Below are 17,227 nucleotides of genomic sequence, written 5' to 3'. Positions count from 1 at the left end.
AGCACAGGATGCAATTGCATGTCAGCTTGACTTTTGAGAATATTAGGTGGAAGGCTGAAGAAAAAAGTGTTTTTGGCCTTCTACGGCCTGCTGTGCAGTATTCGCGATGCGTATACTATGTTTAAATCTGGGAATAGTGATTGTACTTCATAGCAGCACAGTCCTGTTATGGTGTCAGGACAGACTTGCATTTCCATTCCACTTAGATTTTTGTCCCTGCTGCCTGCAGAAAAGCATGCAGTCAAAACCTCTGGTTTCACAGCTTCCATGTGTGGTGTGATCAGGGGAACTTCCAGAAGTCACTTTGCCTTAAGTTCACAACGTGTATAGAAGAGAAGAAAATGAGGAAAATTGGTAGTATTGGTAATTGGAAAATAACCCCATCCTACCCCCAATTAATAAAAATATTTTCAAATTCAGAACAGGGGAAGTGGGGATTTGTGTCGCAGTTAATAGCTCCCCCTGCATTCTTCCCTGGTGGCTGGTGTTGACAAGTCTGGTGAGGAGCAATTTTTACTGTAATAGTTCACCTGGTTCCTGGTGTTCTAGGCATGGGGCTTGTTGTTGAGTAAGAAACAAAATGATGGAAAACTACTGGATGATGGATCGTGGGACAAATGACTGCTTTATCCTGAATATAAGGAATAAATCTAACTTTTATGATGGATTCAAAATTCAATTCCATGCCTTGAGTTCTGTGACAGGTTTAATGAAGTTTGCGTGCCTTGTACTGTGCAAAGATTTGTAGTGGATCTTCAGTATGACTTCCTGCCTTTCCAGATGTAAAGCTCTCTTCTTTCCCACACAGCTTGTCAGATATTGCAGAGATTTAGTAAGAATTCCAACTGCTGCCAAGTTCTCTCTTATTCTTTTTCATTTCGAAACTTATTACAAAATTTGACCTAATAGCTTGCAGCCCATGCATATAAATGTACGACACAAGTTTCAACAGTGCACAACATACCTTCATTTTAGGTCTTAGGTTTTACTTTCCTCTTCTGATAAGAGGAGTCACGGTAGCTCAGATGGCAAGGGTGTCTATCTCCTGACCAGAAGGTCTCAGCTTCAATCCCAGGTAGAGACAAATCATGTGGCTTGCTCTAATTCCTTCCAGACAGCTCCCAGGTCCACTTGATCTGCTTTCTAAGTGAGTACCAGGGGTTAATCCGTCTGGGAGTAATAGGTCAGAGTAATAGAGTGTGATGCTGACCACAACCTTTATGCCCCTGAAAAGGGACCTTCTGATAAGATCAGCATGTTTCATTTGCTGTTCTGGCAAGGAAAATCTTGGGAATTAAACAGCGAACCAAATGGGCTCAGTGTTTTGGATTGTGAAATATGAGACAGATACACAGCTAAACTGCTATTTTGTTTTGGTGCATTAGTACAATTTGACCATCGTTGGTTTACTTGAAAAAGGAAATGTAAACTGTAATTCAACATGAATTTGCTCTTGGCTCACTTCCTGTGCTCTATCTTGCATCACTGGCATGTATTGACCCGCCTGTTACAAGGGTGCCTCATCATCTCTAGACAATGAGACAAAAGCATCTTTTAATGGGTGTTTTCACACTCAAAGAAGGGAAGACTTGCCTTCAGCTTACTCCTGAATGGACTCCAAGCTCACCGATTTTCTGACAGCGAATGTCAATATTTTTGCTGATGCAGAAGGTTATTCTTAAACTTTCTCATGCTAAAAAAAGCTATTATGCAGATAGGTCAGACAGATATGATCCTGGACCAATATGGCAGCTCTCCAACTTCCAGGGTCTGACCTGTCCCCCCCAGAGCTGGTGACCTGGATTCTCTTTTTATCACATAAACATTTCACTAAGTAGTGCGTCACAACATGCTAAATCCACTCCATGAAAATAAATTCTCTGAAATCAGTGAAAGTCATTCCCTTTGCCTCTTGGAATAAACTGTCATGATGTTTTTCTTGGAAGAAACCGGAAGAAACCGTCTCCCTTGCATATCTGACTGAGTTGAGTTGCTGAGTTGGGTCTCTTAGTTCTGGCAAGTACTCTCTGCCAGCCCTCAACCCACCAGCACTGATATCTGGACTTCCAGCCTCGAGCCAGGTTTGAATAACTGTATCATCATTCCAGTCATCAAGAGCCTTGCACAGCCTGCACCTCTCTCTGCCTTATCAATTAGGGGAGGTGGGTGCCACAGTGAGATGGGGCTTACTAGTTGAAGCAAGTCTGTGGCTTCTTATCTTGCCCAAACACAGAGGAATCTGACTTTCTTTGGTGGAGGAATCACAGCCAAGATCCACATTGTACGGACAGGAAGAGGATTTCCACTGAATTAAAAAATGCATGGGAGGAAATTAATGGTAGTTTCAGCTACTCCTTTAGTTGGCTGAGCATGCACTGAAGGCCGGTTATCATTAGCATGTGTGACCAGGAAAAAACACCCCTGTTGGTTCCTGCTGAAATTTGAATGCTCGGGGCTTGTAAAAGAAAACATTTCCCTAATGCAAACTTCACTGAAGCCTTCATCAACTCTGCCTGGGGAGACACAGGGGAAGCAGGGTCTATGGGAAGCATCTGTACACTGGCCATCCACTTAAAAACAGAGCGGATGAGATGACATAGTAAGAAGGAAGAAGCAGGCTTGTTTTGCAACTTCTCAACTAATTCTTCCATGGAGAGCATTCACTACTATGCTGAGACAAAAGAGTGCATGAGGTGCATGAAGAGTGCACGAGTGCAGCCTCGATTCCACAGCAAGTCACATGGATATGCCCCCCTTGTCAGATTTCCAGTTATCACAGAACTCATGCTTTGAAGTTCTTAATTGGCAAATTAGGAAGGATTCCATCTATTAGACATTAATTTCTACTAAGGATACATCCACTTTAAAGTCTTTCTTGCTCACAAAGCAACCTGAGATTTACTTTACTGAACATTTGCAACCTGCACACTGATTGACTGGTTTATTTCTCCTATAAAGCAGTTGTCAGCATATTCTACAGCCAGCTCCTGACAGCCCAATCAATGTTAAACGTATTTGGTGTGGACCAGGGTTGTCCAGTCATGATCCTGGAGGGCCAGTGTATCTGCAGGTTTTCAATCTAACTCAGCTCTTCGTAACCTAAACCAATCTTGTTATTGGTTAAATGAGACCAAGCTAACAATGTCCCCCACCTCTTCAGACATCCCCCACCTATGAATCTTGCAGAAACACCAATCCAGCAGGACCTGGACTTGGAAAAACCCTGCCCTACCAGCTTAGCCAGCATAGGTGATTGCTTGAAGAACAGGTTGTGTCCTACTGTCAAGATGTCACCAATTTGAGTATGGGTCTTGTTGTTAGCAGAATGCAATTCACATTACCCAAGAGGCATTGTGCAAGTTGTCCAGTGGGGTTCGAGCTGCCCAGGATATCCTGATTTTTGGGCAATGGCACCTCCTAACACCTGCCAGGCTCCTGTCAGTTTTGGACGACATCAGTGAGACACTACTCTTACATTCTACAGTTAATATAATATACTAAAGAGTATACTGTACTCTGCTATAGGGAACCTCATAACCCACAGATGAACCTGTCGGCAGAGTATGACAGAGGAGCATGACCTCTGATCCTCATTCACCCTGTGGGATACAGGGGTGGCAGCAAACTGAGCTGATAAACGATCAATTGGAAACTTCACTGATGCTTGCAAACCTGATATTTATTGTGTCCCACCAGCTGTTTCACAGGTGGTCTGTTGCTCTTGTTCACTTGATAGCCCCTGTTAAATGAAAACAGGTCATTAATCCCCCTAACCGTCTGTACAGTTGAACAATGAGGTGTGTTCATTTAATGGTGCATGCAGTGCAGTGAGTCCATACACTCCTCATGCTGATCTCATCTCTTCATCATCACATACCCAGTATTTACCAGATGGATGTGGGTTTCACCGTGTGAACTGCGGTTTTAATGGGAGGAAAGAAAGTACAAAAATGAAAGTCGAAAGCTGGCACAGAGTCAAAAGAGCTGAGTGTCGAAGATAAAGTCATACATTCATGTGAAAAATGAGCAATAAAAGATGACATTTCTGGAGGGGACATTTGTCTGCCGCCTGCAGGTGTTTTCAACGTGAGTTCCAGCTCGGTTTCTCCTTTTTCATTTACCACTGACATATCAGCCTTGTTGTCTTTGTCAACCTCCCCCACCCACCCTGGCACGGCTCATCTTCAGTCTGTTTCTACTGAACACCTGGGAAGTATGATTGCAATGTTATCAGGAGGGCTAGCAGCCTACAGAGTTGTGTAATCAGAGCTGTGCAGGCTAGCGTGCCGGGATGCATGAGCTGTTTTCATTTGTTCTGCTCACTGAGGATCCCAGCCCTAGTGCAGACATGCTCGTAACGAGAATTATGACTCCAACCACAAGATGAGTCTGGGATTTTTTTTTCCAACTGGGTCTGAAAGGAATTGCGTTTTCCCAGTTTGAAATGCCATTCAGTGGAGTGGTGCATGCAGTGGTTGCTGGCTTTCCAGTGGTCTGGACAGGAAGGAATCAAAGGAGACTGGTGCTGCCATAAACATAACTGCTGGATTGTGTCTGAAACCTTTCCACGGCAGTTCGATTTGCTTGTTAGTGTCTCAGTGGGTTAATTGGGCTTCTCTTTCTTTTATCTTTTTTTTCCTTGTCTCTCAAAGCGAATTAGCCTGTTTCCTTTTACAAAAACACAGTACTGTCCTGAAAGGGTTTAATCGTGGGAAAAACTCTTAAAGCTCCGCCTTTGAGTTCATGGTATCACAGTGTAATAATAATTGCCGAATTGCTACAATAAAAACTGTAACATGATTTTACCCAAGTTGAAATAACACCAGGGTAATCTTTTAAAATGTCTCCCCCTCCAAAAACAAATTTTTGTTTGGTGGTATAATTAAAAATAATTAAAATTGCTGACGCTGTTGTGCAGTTCATTAATCCCTGCATTTACCATCGTAACACTGAAAGGGACAGACCTGAAACTGTAGAAGTCAGATAGCAGGCGTTGTTCAAGCCAGAGGAGTAGGAGGGCGGCTTCTGTAAACAGTGATTATCTGTTGACCCTATGTGCACATGTACACAGGTAACAATAACATTCCTCGAGGTCTGAGGTCTTGCAATGTGCAGAATGAATTGTTTCAGCCTGCAGCTGTGAATGAGAGCTCTGTGTGACTTGCTGGACAAGGTACCCCAGTTCTTTTTTGGAGCTATTTTTATCTGTTGGATTGAGGTTTTCAGGCTTCCAGAGTTACCAGCTTCACTACCTTGCTGTAGGAATACCACAGATGATTCTGTGATGAAAGGTTTTTCAACCATGCTTGAAATGTCCCTTTCTATTCAATAACCTTAGAAGATAGTAGCAACTCGAGAGCACTGTTAAATGAACAAATTAACTGACATGCCATTCCTAAAAACACACCCCATGATCTTGGGAGGGGTGTCCAGCTGTTATTTTACAGCGATTCCCTCTAGATGGGTGTTTCAGGGTGCACTTCAAGGGTGGGTGCCAGGACCTTACAATGTGTGTGATAAAGCAAAAGAATTCATAGTGATCTGAAATAAGTGAAAATAAAAATCTTTTGGAAACCATGCGTATTGACCAGGATAAACAAAGCAGGTTGCACCTTAAATGATTTTAGTCAAGTAATTCTGCTAATTTTTCAGTGAAATAATTTGCTTAACATTTTTAGTCAAATCCTGCAATGTCTTAAACACCACCACCATCCTTCTGATACAAAAGCGTCAAAAATGAACAGCAACACTTTTTTGGACATCTTTAATTTGTTCACTTTAATGGATCGTGGCTGTTAGTAGTTTGTTAGTATTTACAGAATAGTAACAGGTGGAGATGAAATTGTAAATTGCTTAGATCTCAGAAGCACTGGATACAAAGGAACAAGTAATAGGTTTATTCCATGCTGAAAAAAAGAAGAAAGAGAACACAACGTTTCGGCCGTGGAGCCTTCTTCATGTGTCAAGAAGCACTGGATAGTCAACTAAGACAAAGTAAACTAAGACAAATTATTCTTTACTTATTCAGTAACCTAAGACTAAGCCTTTAGACAAGCCTGTGTTTTATTGTGGTGTAATGGAGGGCTGTCTTGAAACAGGAATGCACTCCAAGCCGAGACCCTGTCCTCCCTCCCCCTCCTCAAACTGGCTGTCTGGGTAATTCCAGTTTAGCAAGGGGGGAGTTCTGCTCCTGTTTTCTTCCAGCCCATCCCTCTGATCTCCATGCCAGCCCAATCGCAATTCCTTTGCACACTCCGTGGGCTTCGTCCACCTCTGCCTCGATCATGAGGCGCAGGGTTGAGTCGCAGAGACGATCGGAGGGGGGGGTGGGGACAGGCAGGGGTAGATAAAAAGAGTGCCCCTGACTCTGAGAGTTTGAAGTTTGAAAGCAGGTGTTCAGCCATGTTGCAACATCTGGCTGTGTCGCTTTGTACGGATGCATCCCTGCCCAAAACTCCCACCCCATCCCTTCGGAACAGTGCACTACTGCCTGGGAGCACGTCAGCTCCCTGCTCAAACCAATTCCGTGGAAAAACATGCGGAGGCTTTTGTCCAAACTTTCGCTTTCCTTTCATGATGTACTGCATTATTGTTGGGCACTCCTGTGCCTGATCAAATCTTTCAAGATGCTCTTGCGTGTTGAAAAATGAGATTGGGCTTATACTTTGGCCTCCGGCGTTGGTCCTTGTGTTTACCTTCCCTCTGGATTTGTTGTTTCAAGCAGGGGCACAGGCCCGCGCATGTCTGCGCTCCTGAAAGAAACTGTGGAAAAGTGCGTAGCCCCATTTTCAGAATAGGAAGGTTTCGGTGATGGTTTTGATAACTGCAGGTTTGCACCATTTACTTGCCGATGGCCTCACCGCTTCACAACCAAAAAACAGAAAAAAAAATCATTTAATGTATCATTTTCTAGAAAATAAACATGAAATGCAGTGTGGAATGTGTTTTTTTTCCCATCACTTTATTAACCCTTTACAATTTCTTGCATTAGGAATTATCTTTTCACATACCCCAGCTTGCTCTCCATGAGACACACAGACAGGGAGAGAGCCTGGGGTCAGAGCGCAGGGTCTGCCGTTGTATGGTACCCCCTGTAGCAGTTGGGGTTAAGGACCTTGCTCAGGAGCCCAACAAAGTAGGATTCCTCTGCCGACCGCGGGATACGAACCGGCAACCTTCCAGCCACAGGTGCAGAGCCTTAGCCACCACTCTGCCCCAAGATAGGTGATTTAAAGTATCTATTTAACCAAGCACTAGTGTGGTTAACTGAGTGTTCAATAAGCACTGATTAACAAAGCAGCGCTATCATTGTTTATTAGGAAACTAATATATAACTGTTCTTCAGAACAGGCTGTAATCAGGGCGGTAATCACAAAGGGAGATCTGCAGTCTTGCGGCAACTCACAGCCGAAAGAGCACATTTCTTTGAGAATGGGAAAGGTTGAGAATGGGACATGAAAGAGACACAGTGCTCAAGAGTGGGAGTCTGAAACTGGGCTTTTTCTCGGCACGGCCTTCGCGTAACAGGACACTAAGCGGATTTGGAGGCTCTTTTGTCCAGCAGGGTGGAGAGGCTCTTGTTTCTGGTCCTGGCTCTCCTTCACTCCCTCTCTTACTCCCTTACTTACTGGCCACTTTTTTGTGTGGTTAATTTCACAATCTCCCTTCTCCCTTCAGGGCTGGATAGGAGAGCAGGAGGGAGGGAAGGGGTGGTGCTAAGCTTGCCTTGGAGGTGGAGATTTGAGTGCTGAGTATAAGGCAGGCAGCTTAGACAGCCCCTGCTCTGTGTCCCTGTACCTCAGCTACTCCAGGTCACTCTCCCGTGTTTCTGTCTCTCTGCCAGCCAAGACTCCCCCTCGCTCTCGCCATGAGTTTCAGCTCCAGCTCCTACTCCATGCGGCCGGCCGGCTCCATCCGCACCACGCAGATGATGGTCAAGCGCTCGGTGCCCCTCAGCAGCTCCGTCAGCGTCTACGGGGGAGCCGGCGGCCGGGGGTCCCGCATCTCCCTGGGGGGCTCCTCGGGATTCGGCGGAGGGCTCCAGAGCGGGGGCTCCTTCTCCTCCTCGGTGTCGATGAGCGGCTCCGGGGTGATCACCAACGAGAAGGAGACCATGCAGCATCTGAACGACCGCCTGGCCTCCTACCTGGAGACGGTCAGGAACCTGGAGCAGGCCAACAGCAAGCTGGAGCTGCAGATCCGGGAGGCCCTGGAGAAGAGGGGGCCTGCCGCCCGCGACTACAGCCACTACGACAGCATCCTGGATGACCTGCGCAAGAAGGTGGGTGAGCGCCGCGGGGCAGGGGGGAAGTGGGGTGGGGATGCTGTGCGGGGTTAGAACGGAGGTGGGCTCTCAGGGTTCACACAAGCAAGGTCAGCTCTCCCTTAACCTGCTCTGACTCCTCCACTCCACACTGATCCAGGGGTTGCAATCTAACCAACCACCACCTGATCATTTATCTTGACATCTACCCTGTTGTGCTTTTGCACCTGAAAATAAAAGAGAATGTATCAAGTGTATTAGTGCAGTGTATCCCAAGAAAATCAAAGCAGAAAATCACATGACCAAGGTTTAGCTACATATAAAATCTGGACAGGAAGAGAACCGGTAAGTCTTCAGCCTCCCTGAAGAATAGAAAGTCTTGAATCTACAGAGAAGGTCCAAATTTGAAAGATTCACTGTCTCATTATTTCAGGGCCAGTGTCCCCTCTGTCCTCGGTTTTTTCCTGCAAAACTTGAAACGAAAAGAGTCAGGCCACAAACGTTTCTGCTTTTGTCTTCATGTGCGTTATAGATCCTTGAGCTGCAGCATGTCTGGACTCTGCAGATTGTTCAACTTTGTCAATTTTAAAAAAGAACTGTTATCCTGAGAGACAGTCATGAGGTAGACAGAGCCTAGTTGGTGGTGAATTCATTGGAACAAAAAAGAGTGTTTTTGCACAGTTTTATCTCTGCTGTAAACTCTGGTGAATCTGGATACAGTGAGAGAACAATAAAGCCTTTATAAGCGGATAAAGTTTCAAAGTGCAGGAAGTGCAGGTCTGCGGTGTTTGAAAGTAAACAATGGTTTTAAGTAGAGGTGATGATTAACAGTCAATACCCCCCTCCCCACAAATCATTGTGTTTTCACACTTGGGTGGGTCCGGTGCTGTAGGAGGGTGAAACTCATATTACAGTGTATTATGACAGTGTATTGTAAATCAGCTACGCACCGCAATATATTTTCAATGACAAAACGTCATCAATCATTTGAATTTATACTCACAATTACTTTTCCTAAGGAAGGTTCAGGGGTTTACTTTGCAATTGGGGCTCCACAGTTGGGTGGTTCACTTGCAAATGTACAGTCTCCCAACAACAGACAGATCACAAGATAAAGTATGTGATAATGGCACGTCCACATACTTAACAGTCATTTTGAATGACATTTATGGAGATTTTTATTCACGGCCTTTCAAGATATTAAATGTCTTTATTATTAAAGCTTGCGTAATCCCGCCAGACTTGAGCTCACACTTTCAGTTCAGGTGCAAGTCTGTAGGACTGGGAAAAGTGAACTTGGCTTCCAATATCTTTTTTTACAGCATTCTGGTGGGTTAATAACTAACTGGAGCAGGCTTGTGCACCACTTAAGATTCCCTTTTGGTGTTAGCCTTAGTAAGGCACTGTGTATGATACCATCTGAAATATAGCTAGTTAAAAATAAGACCTAAGGATATGTAAAAGAAAATGTAGGGGCTGGCATTTTGCTCTCTCTCTCTTTGCATATTCACTCTTGTCTTTTTTTACCTTTGCAGTTGGTTTATGTAGAGACCGTACAGTATAACACTGGCCCTCTGGCTGGGCTGTGAAGAAAGCTCATTAATGTTTAACTTGGCGGTTTTGCCATCAGAGGCCAACTGTGAAAGAAGGGGCCGGCGGTCAGCAGAATGGAGCTCCCTTTACCTGCCTGCAGCCCACAGGGAGCCTCTGGGAGCTCAAGCTGTAGTATTGGTCTCATCTGACTGGCTTGAATCTGGCCCTGCCGGGTACATGTTAAAGTGTGACACATCTTCCACCCGACTCTGTACCTCACACCTGTGGCCTCTCTCTCCTGTAGACGTACAGTAGTGTCTAGCCTAGCCTTGCCGTAGTGTCCATCGCAGCTCCGACAATAACTGGGAAGCCTGGATTTCATAAAAACAATACACAGGCACAGAATCCCTCATGTAATTTGAGCAATGCATTCCATGAGCTGGGACCAGGAAGCTCAGTGACTAAAAAAGACCTGGCTCACTGCAATCTAGGCACACCTTAGACCAATATCAGTGACCTGTGAACCACAATCCAAACAAACAGTCCTTCTCCAGGACTGGGAGCCCTGTTAAAATCTTAAATGGAGGATGACTTGGCTCACTGAGACTCACTCCTTTTGTCTCAGATCTGTCTCTGTTACATACAAACTATCACACAAATGTACTGACAGCACAAGTTAACACACATATCGCCAACACGTAACCTACTACTGCTCAGATCTTGTTGGCTTCGCCCATGAAGTAACATAGTGTCACTCTTCTGCTCTAGCATTCAGTGATTCATATAAGATTTACTGAAGTCCGGGAGCACGGAGTCCTGGAATGTCAATGGGGATTTGCATTCACTAAAAGGGGTTTCATTTTTAAAAATCCTAAGACTAAGCAAACTTTTCAGTTCAGCTGTTTACAACCCAGAATATTCCATCACACTGCATGACTTCACTGCAGGGCCATGTTATATGTGCAGTGATGCCGAAGAAGACAAGCGTTCAAACCTTCTCAGCTACTGTATATTGAGTCTTTGAGCAAGCGCCAGGGACTGACGTCCACTGAGGGGGAAAAATGCCAGCAGTATCTCAGAGGAATGCTTTAGATTTTTTTTTTGACTAAACTTGGTAGTTGTGAATTCTGCTGTTGCTGGGGAGCGTTCAGTCAAGTAACTCGAAAGAATGCTTTGAAAACGCAGTATTTTGGCCAGGGCACTGTTCCCCTTATCACACCCCAAATGCAAAACAGATGTCTCTGTGAATCTCTGCAGGATTCAAATGAGCGGGTGTGCAGTTTGGTATCATCAGTCACACCAAGCCGTGTTGAGAGCTGCTGCACTGTAGCCATATAAGCATATATACAATTGTGTAAAATAGCATACAGTTGCACACAGGACCACACAGAGCTGGAATATTTTTTTCTGGGTTTTAATGCTGTAGCCCGAGATCGTGGATGTTCACTATAGTATGAGTCAATTTACTTACTCTGGAGGTGGAGATGAGATCACTTTTCAAAAGAAAATTTGATGTGACTAAGAAAATTCCTCAAGTGTGCCAATACTTTAATCCAATCTCTACAATGTCAGGTGTATTGTGACCTATTGCTTATGGAATTTCGTTTCATTGTGCGGGACATTTCTTTCCTTATCTCTTATCTGAAGTTTTGCTTTTGTTCTGCATGAATTAACTTTTCACATGCTTTGACTACATAGGCATTTATTTCGGCTCCTGATTGCCTTGCCTGCTCAGAACTAAGAGAGGTTTTCTTACAAAGAAACATAAATTAAAAAATAAAAGGCCTTATCTGCCATTTTCTCTCAGCTTTTCCACTTGCAAACACAAGAACAGCTGGCAAACGAGAGGAGGTTCAGATACCAGTTAATTGATCCAAGCATCTCATTCAGCTGTTTTTGAAAGAAACCATAGTGTGGCTTCAATAATATAGCCGGGTAGCTTGTTCCACACTCCTACCACCCTTTGGGTAAAGTCATACTTCCTGTTCTTGGTTTTAATTGCACTTCCACGTGTACTCTGAGATTAGGTATAAATATCTCAAAGTAACCTTCCTCTTCCTCTTTCCCGTCAGGTGTTTGACATGACTGTGGACAATGCCCGTCTCGTGCTCCAGATTGACAATGCCCGGCTGGCTGCTGACGACTTCAGAGTCAAGTACGTTCCTCTGTCCCCTTTTCTGATGCCTAGCAAAGAGGAGGGAGGGTAACTAAGAGAAAGGGAATGTTCAGGATCATGCGAAATGTGGCATAAAACCAACATGCATAAAATATTACTACACTATTCAGGGCATGCAAAAACAAAAAACTGCTTTGTTTAGTCTTCTCTCTCCAACACCACACCATGAACAGATGTAAACAACACAACTACAGCTGGACACTTGGTCTTGTACATCACATAGGGCCTGATTGAGTCACTTTTATATTTTAGTGCTTGGTAGTTTAAAGTGGCCCTAGCATCCTTTGAAATGAAAGGCAGAATAAAAAAGCAAATAATTCATTCTGTCCAAAAAGACGTTGGTTTTTATTTACTTTTTAGATGTAAGGAGTTCAGTGGGATTAGCAGGAGATGTCCTGAGGACTCAAGTCAAGGCACTCTGGTTTAGGAGATTCAGTTTGTGCCCCCTGTATGTTACTGACCTGGCTGTGCATGTGTGTGTGTGTGTGCACCTGCAGGTTCGAATCGGAGCTGGCCATCCGTCAGTCAGTAGAAGCCGACATCGCCGGACTGAGGAAGGTCATCGATGACACCAACATCGGCCGCATGAACCTGGAGAGTGAGATCGAGGCCCTGAAGGAGGAGCTTGTCCACCTCAAGAAGAACCATGACAACGTAAGGCGGCACCAGCTGAGAGGGACCATATAGTTACATGATCAGCAGCGTAGAGTGTTAGCAATAGCTGCTTCTAGTCTAGTCTAGTCTGCTGTTCGTTATTATGGATGCCCAGACTGTTCATAGATCTATTTCTAGGGAAAGATTTCTGCCTGCATGACTGTGGTCTGCCTCTGACCCTTGCCTTCCCTTTGCAGGATGTGCTGGAGTTGCGCAACCAGGTCGCCCAGTCTGGGGTGCAGGTGGATGTGGACGCTCCCAAGGGGCAGGACCTGGCGCAGATCATGGCTGAGATGAGAGCCAAGTACGAGAAGATGGCACAGAAGAACCAGGAGGAGCTCAAGGCGTGGCACGAAACTCAGGTACCAACGGTCTCTTTTCTCAGATCACTTTGTAATTTCTCATACCTGGGCGGAGGCAAGAGTACCTGGCTCACACACCTCCATCCTCTTTCCCTTCAGTCCAATTATAAGACATTCGTATAGTATAATTGTCCTTTTATTTGGAGCCTGGGATAATGGCTGTAGGCCTGTCATGTCTGTCTGAAGCTTATAGACTCGAGGTCCTCATCAGGCAATTCCTGAGGAGAACTGCTTCTAGTTATTCTCATCCAGTTCATTTGAATTCTTGTTTTAGTTTTGTACTGATTAAAGTCCCATTTGTAACTTCACTTACAGAGCTTTGAGGTGGACCTCAGCATTAACAGACACTCTACACAAACATGCAAACTGTCTTCTGTCCTGCATAGACAAGCCCGAATCTTTGATTCCATCACAAAATTCAAACCAGCCACTGTCCTTGCGTCTGATGCCCTAGGGGTGTGTCTCTTTCCCTCCCGCTCCCAGATCACAGAAGTGCAGGTGCAGATGAGCCAGAACACAGAGGCCCTGCAGGGCGCCCGCACAGAGGTCACCGAGCTGCGCAGACAGTACCAGGCCCTGGAGATCGAGCTGGAGTCTCAGAGAAGCCTGGTAAGGACTTCCCTCCTGCCACCCTTGATGGAGGCATCAGTAATCACATGTGCAACGTGAAGCCTCCATGTTCGCCAACCTGCAGAGGGCTCACGTCTCCAGGGGTCATGGTCTTCATCAGCTCTTCAGGCTGATCTGACGAGGACAAGTTCATCTTGACAAGTTTAGCCAGAGCTTGCTTTCCTGCAGGTTTGAATAGCAGTTAAAACTTGACACGACGTGCTCATGTGCTCTGTTGCCACCGGTCTCTGCAGAAGGCTTCCCTGGAGGGGACACTCCGCGACACCGAGCTGCGCTACAACATGGAGATGGAGAAGTACAACGCCATCATCATGCAGCTGGAGGCAGAGCTGGGCCAGCTGCGCAATAACATTCAGCAGCAGGCACAGGAGTACGAGGCCCTGCTCAACATCAAGATGAAGCTGGAGGCCGAGATCGCCACCTACAGGCGCCTGCTGGACGGCGGAGACTTCAGGTAAGGGAGCCGCGCTCGCCTCTCCGGATCAGAGGTCTGGAACTCGTCTCTCGTTGGTCAGTAGGAGCGATCCAACAAGGGGCGTTTCGCCTGGTTATTTTGAGCGCTTTACACTTTTGCTTTCACATTGTTTAATCATGATTTCTCTGAGGCACTTCTGCTCTGAGCAATGGGGATGCCATTATTAGCAGAAAACAAGAATCCTGACGCGGTGTGGTTGTACCACACAGCGCTTCTGTAAAACTGGTGCAGAGGATGGTGTGATCGTGGCCTAGTGCTGTACGGCAGAGTGAAATCGTGGTGAAACCCAAGATAGACTTGTAGAGAAGGAAAAGGAAAACGATGGTAAAGGTGTGGAACCAATCACATTTGTACAAGTAAAATAACCAGCACCACCGCCACCCGTGAAAAGCAAATTTTGGGTTTTTAAAACAGCACAGGTCAGAAAGTGAATCGGGCAAAAGACTGACCAGATTCATAACACCTGGTTGAGTGGGACAGCAGCCAAGTGCTCAGGCCCTGCGTAGCTCGGATCCATGATCTTTGGATGTTGCCCATCCAGTAATAACTGTCCCATGCTCGTCTTCCTCTGTGCAGGCTCCAGGACGCACTCGAAGACCAAAAGACCATCAAAACCAAAGTGACCGTGACGCAGATGGTGGATGGGAAGGTGGTGTCGCAGAGCTCCGACACCAAGGAGATCAAGTCATGAGCCCCCAGATCACGTGTCCCCCTCCCCCCCCCCCCATCCCTGTAGCACAGTGGTCAGCATCCCAGATCCCAGAGAGCCGCACTTCTGCAGAATTGATTGTGCTGATCAAGTGATCAGTAAGCAGAGATTTACTAGAGAATACTAGCTCTTAGTATACAAGTCTAGATAATGTCTCAGTGAAGCCATTTTGAGCTCCGCAGTAAAAACACAGAAGACAATGTGGTTCTCTTGGACCAGGGTTAATTAATGTCTTTCCACTAGCCCGTGTCGTACCCTCATCTCCTGAACCCAGAACCCTCTCTCTTGCGCCCCACTGGGAACCCTCCTTTCCCCACCCCACACCCTCTATCCCCCTCCCCTCTGTCCCATTAATCCTCAGGAGAGGAAGAAGGTGCTGTTCACTTGCTGTATGGATTCCCAATAAACCTCTTTTCTCTATAAAGTCTGGCTCCTGTGTTTTCTGCTGCCCTGATCCTTATGATGTGTAGTTTGTACTGTGGTTCTCCTGCACAGCTAGTGCAGAAGCATGGGGAGCTGGGGGGAGCACCGGAAATCTGTGCCCATGAATGTTTCCGATCTCCTCCCCCCTGCTAGCGAGGCTGTGGAGCGATACAGCTGTATGGGGGGACCCCACACCCCACTTTGGGGCCCATGTTGTTGTTTTTCTGCTGCTCTGTTGTGCTGCAATACGGTGAGAATGTAGGAAATCCAGCAAAAGTGAAGTGAATAGGGTAAGCAAACATCATGGCCAAAGTAGATGCTCCTGTTGATTTATACTGATTGTGTCATTAATGCAAGTGATGCTCTTCCTATTTACTTTGAGGTTTACTATCTATACTCTTTACTATCTAGTCTATAGGATAGGTTTTGCCCCTAGAGGGAAAGATTTGTAAAAGGTCACAGCGGGGCCAAGAGTGACTAACAGGATGCTTAAAGAGTGTGGGGTGGTTAAGCAGGCTGTTCTCATCCCACCATCAATTTCTGTAAGACGGACAAGGTTTTGAGCTGTGATGCTCTTGATGATTTGTCTTATCATGCCAAAAACTTATGATATCATTTATTAGCGCTGGGACACTTGGACTGGGGAAGTACTTATGAGGGATTTTCTGTTTTTTTACCATGCCCGCACCATTCTGGGATATGTCATCCAGTCATTTTTAATGTTTTACCTCATTGACCCAATACTTGGGATAAACTCCTGTTGTCAGATCCCAGTGGGTCTCGCATTTAATTTTACAAGATGACAAGTCTGAAGAAGAATTGCAGTGAGGTAATATCAAAAGGATATGTTTGCCAAATATCCCTTGCTCGATATTTATGAAGATGGATTACAACAGCTCAAGTGCACCACGTCCCATGAAAGGCAACAGCTTCTTATTAACTGGTGCCTATTGAGCTCAAAAGGTCTCAGAAGGCCAGTTCTTAACTAGCTGTAAAACCATCAAACCAAATAAGGAGACCAGTTTCTCAGCTAAGCTCCTTTTAGTCAGATAGCATAGAGTGTTCCCTCCAAGTACTGAACAAGTAAACTTTTAAGAACATCTTATCATAATTCATTTTCTGTCACAGCTTGTGCAGTGCATGATGATATGTGTTGGTTCTAAATTAATGGAGTTTGTGACGAAAGTTCAGGAGGGATGACAACAATCAAGTTCAATCAGACCCAGGCTGTCAGTAATTAGCAATCATCCTGACATCATTTCCTCTCCTAAACACTAAATACCATACGTGATCCACATCTCTCCCGCACCCCACCTCCACCTCCGCAGCTGCCCCTTGGTCACCCCTCGCTCTGCATGAGACCTGTGGCCAGGAGGTTAGAAACTTCTCCAAAATGTCCAAATTGCTAGGAAATTCTTTCAGCAGGATAGTTGAGATCAGAATATAGTTCTTGATTTTCTTCTCCTTCTTGTTTGTTTTAACTTTATTCTTGTGGCCCTTTTTCTGAGTTTCATCACTCATTCTCCTTTTTTCTCTAGAGTGCTTGTATACTCTGTGCCATTGCACCATAAAAGCCACTATATCAAATACAAGTTAATTGATTAAATCTATAATGACAGGGCTCATTCATTCCTGACCTAAAGTGTTCTTTTAAAGGGTGAAGTGACATTTCAGCAGGGGGGGGAGTCTGGTTTGTGGTCTGAAGCAAAATCATTTGAAACCTGCAATTTCTAAATTATCTAAAGTATACTGTAGATTAAACACGATGAATCCCATCTTTTCTCTCTCTGCTTCATATCCATGCGTTTTCATTTACCTTTCTCAATCTAGATGAGAAGAGTCTACCTCTCCTGCACTGGAATTAATCTGAAGATGACTCAACGCCCAGCTGTTGTGCATTAGGTACCATGAAAGTACATGTTTTTCTACATCAGAGTCTCCCTAACACCAGATAGCAGGCATTCTTCAGGCAGGTGGTGCAGGACTTTAAAAGAGATCATGG

At 45.3% G+C, this 17,227-nt stretch overlaps 1 protein-coding gene across 1 annotated transcript; it reads left to right on the top strand.

Moving 5' to 3' along the window:
- Positions 1 to 7,774: 7,774 nt before the first annotated feature.
- Positions 7,775 to 15,226, top strand: LOC148841482 (keratin, type I cytoskeletal 18-like). Its single transcript, XM_088915125.1, has 7 exons — positions 7,775 to 8,281; positions 11,869 to 11,951; positions 12,470 to 12,626; positions 12,824 to 12,988; positions 13,472 to 13,597; positions 13,852 to 14,072; positions 14,670 to 15,226. Exons 1-7 carry the CDS (start codon positions 7,868 to 7,870, stop codon positions 14,782 to 14,784), a joined length of 1,281 nt encoding a protein of 426 aa, XP_088771251.1. The 5' UTR covers positions 7,775 to 7,867; the 3' UTR covers positions 14,785 to 15,226.
- Positions 15,227 to 17,227: the final 2,001 nt, after the last annotated feature.

The sequence above is a fragment of the Atractosteus spatula genome, chromosome 1 (assembly GCF_055471065.1).
Source record: "Atractosteus spatula isolate fAtrSpa1 chromosome 1, fAtrSpa1.hap1, whole genome shotgun sequence".
NCBI lineage: Eukaryota > Metazoa > Chordata > Actinopteri > Semionotiformes > Lepisosteidae > Atractosteus > Atractosteus spatula.
Note: the sequence above shows the minus strand (reverse complement) of the source record. Positions and strands in the feature narration are given on the sequence as shown.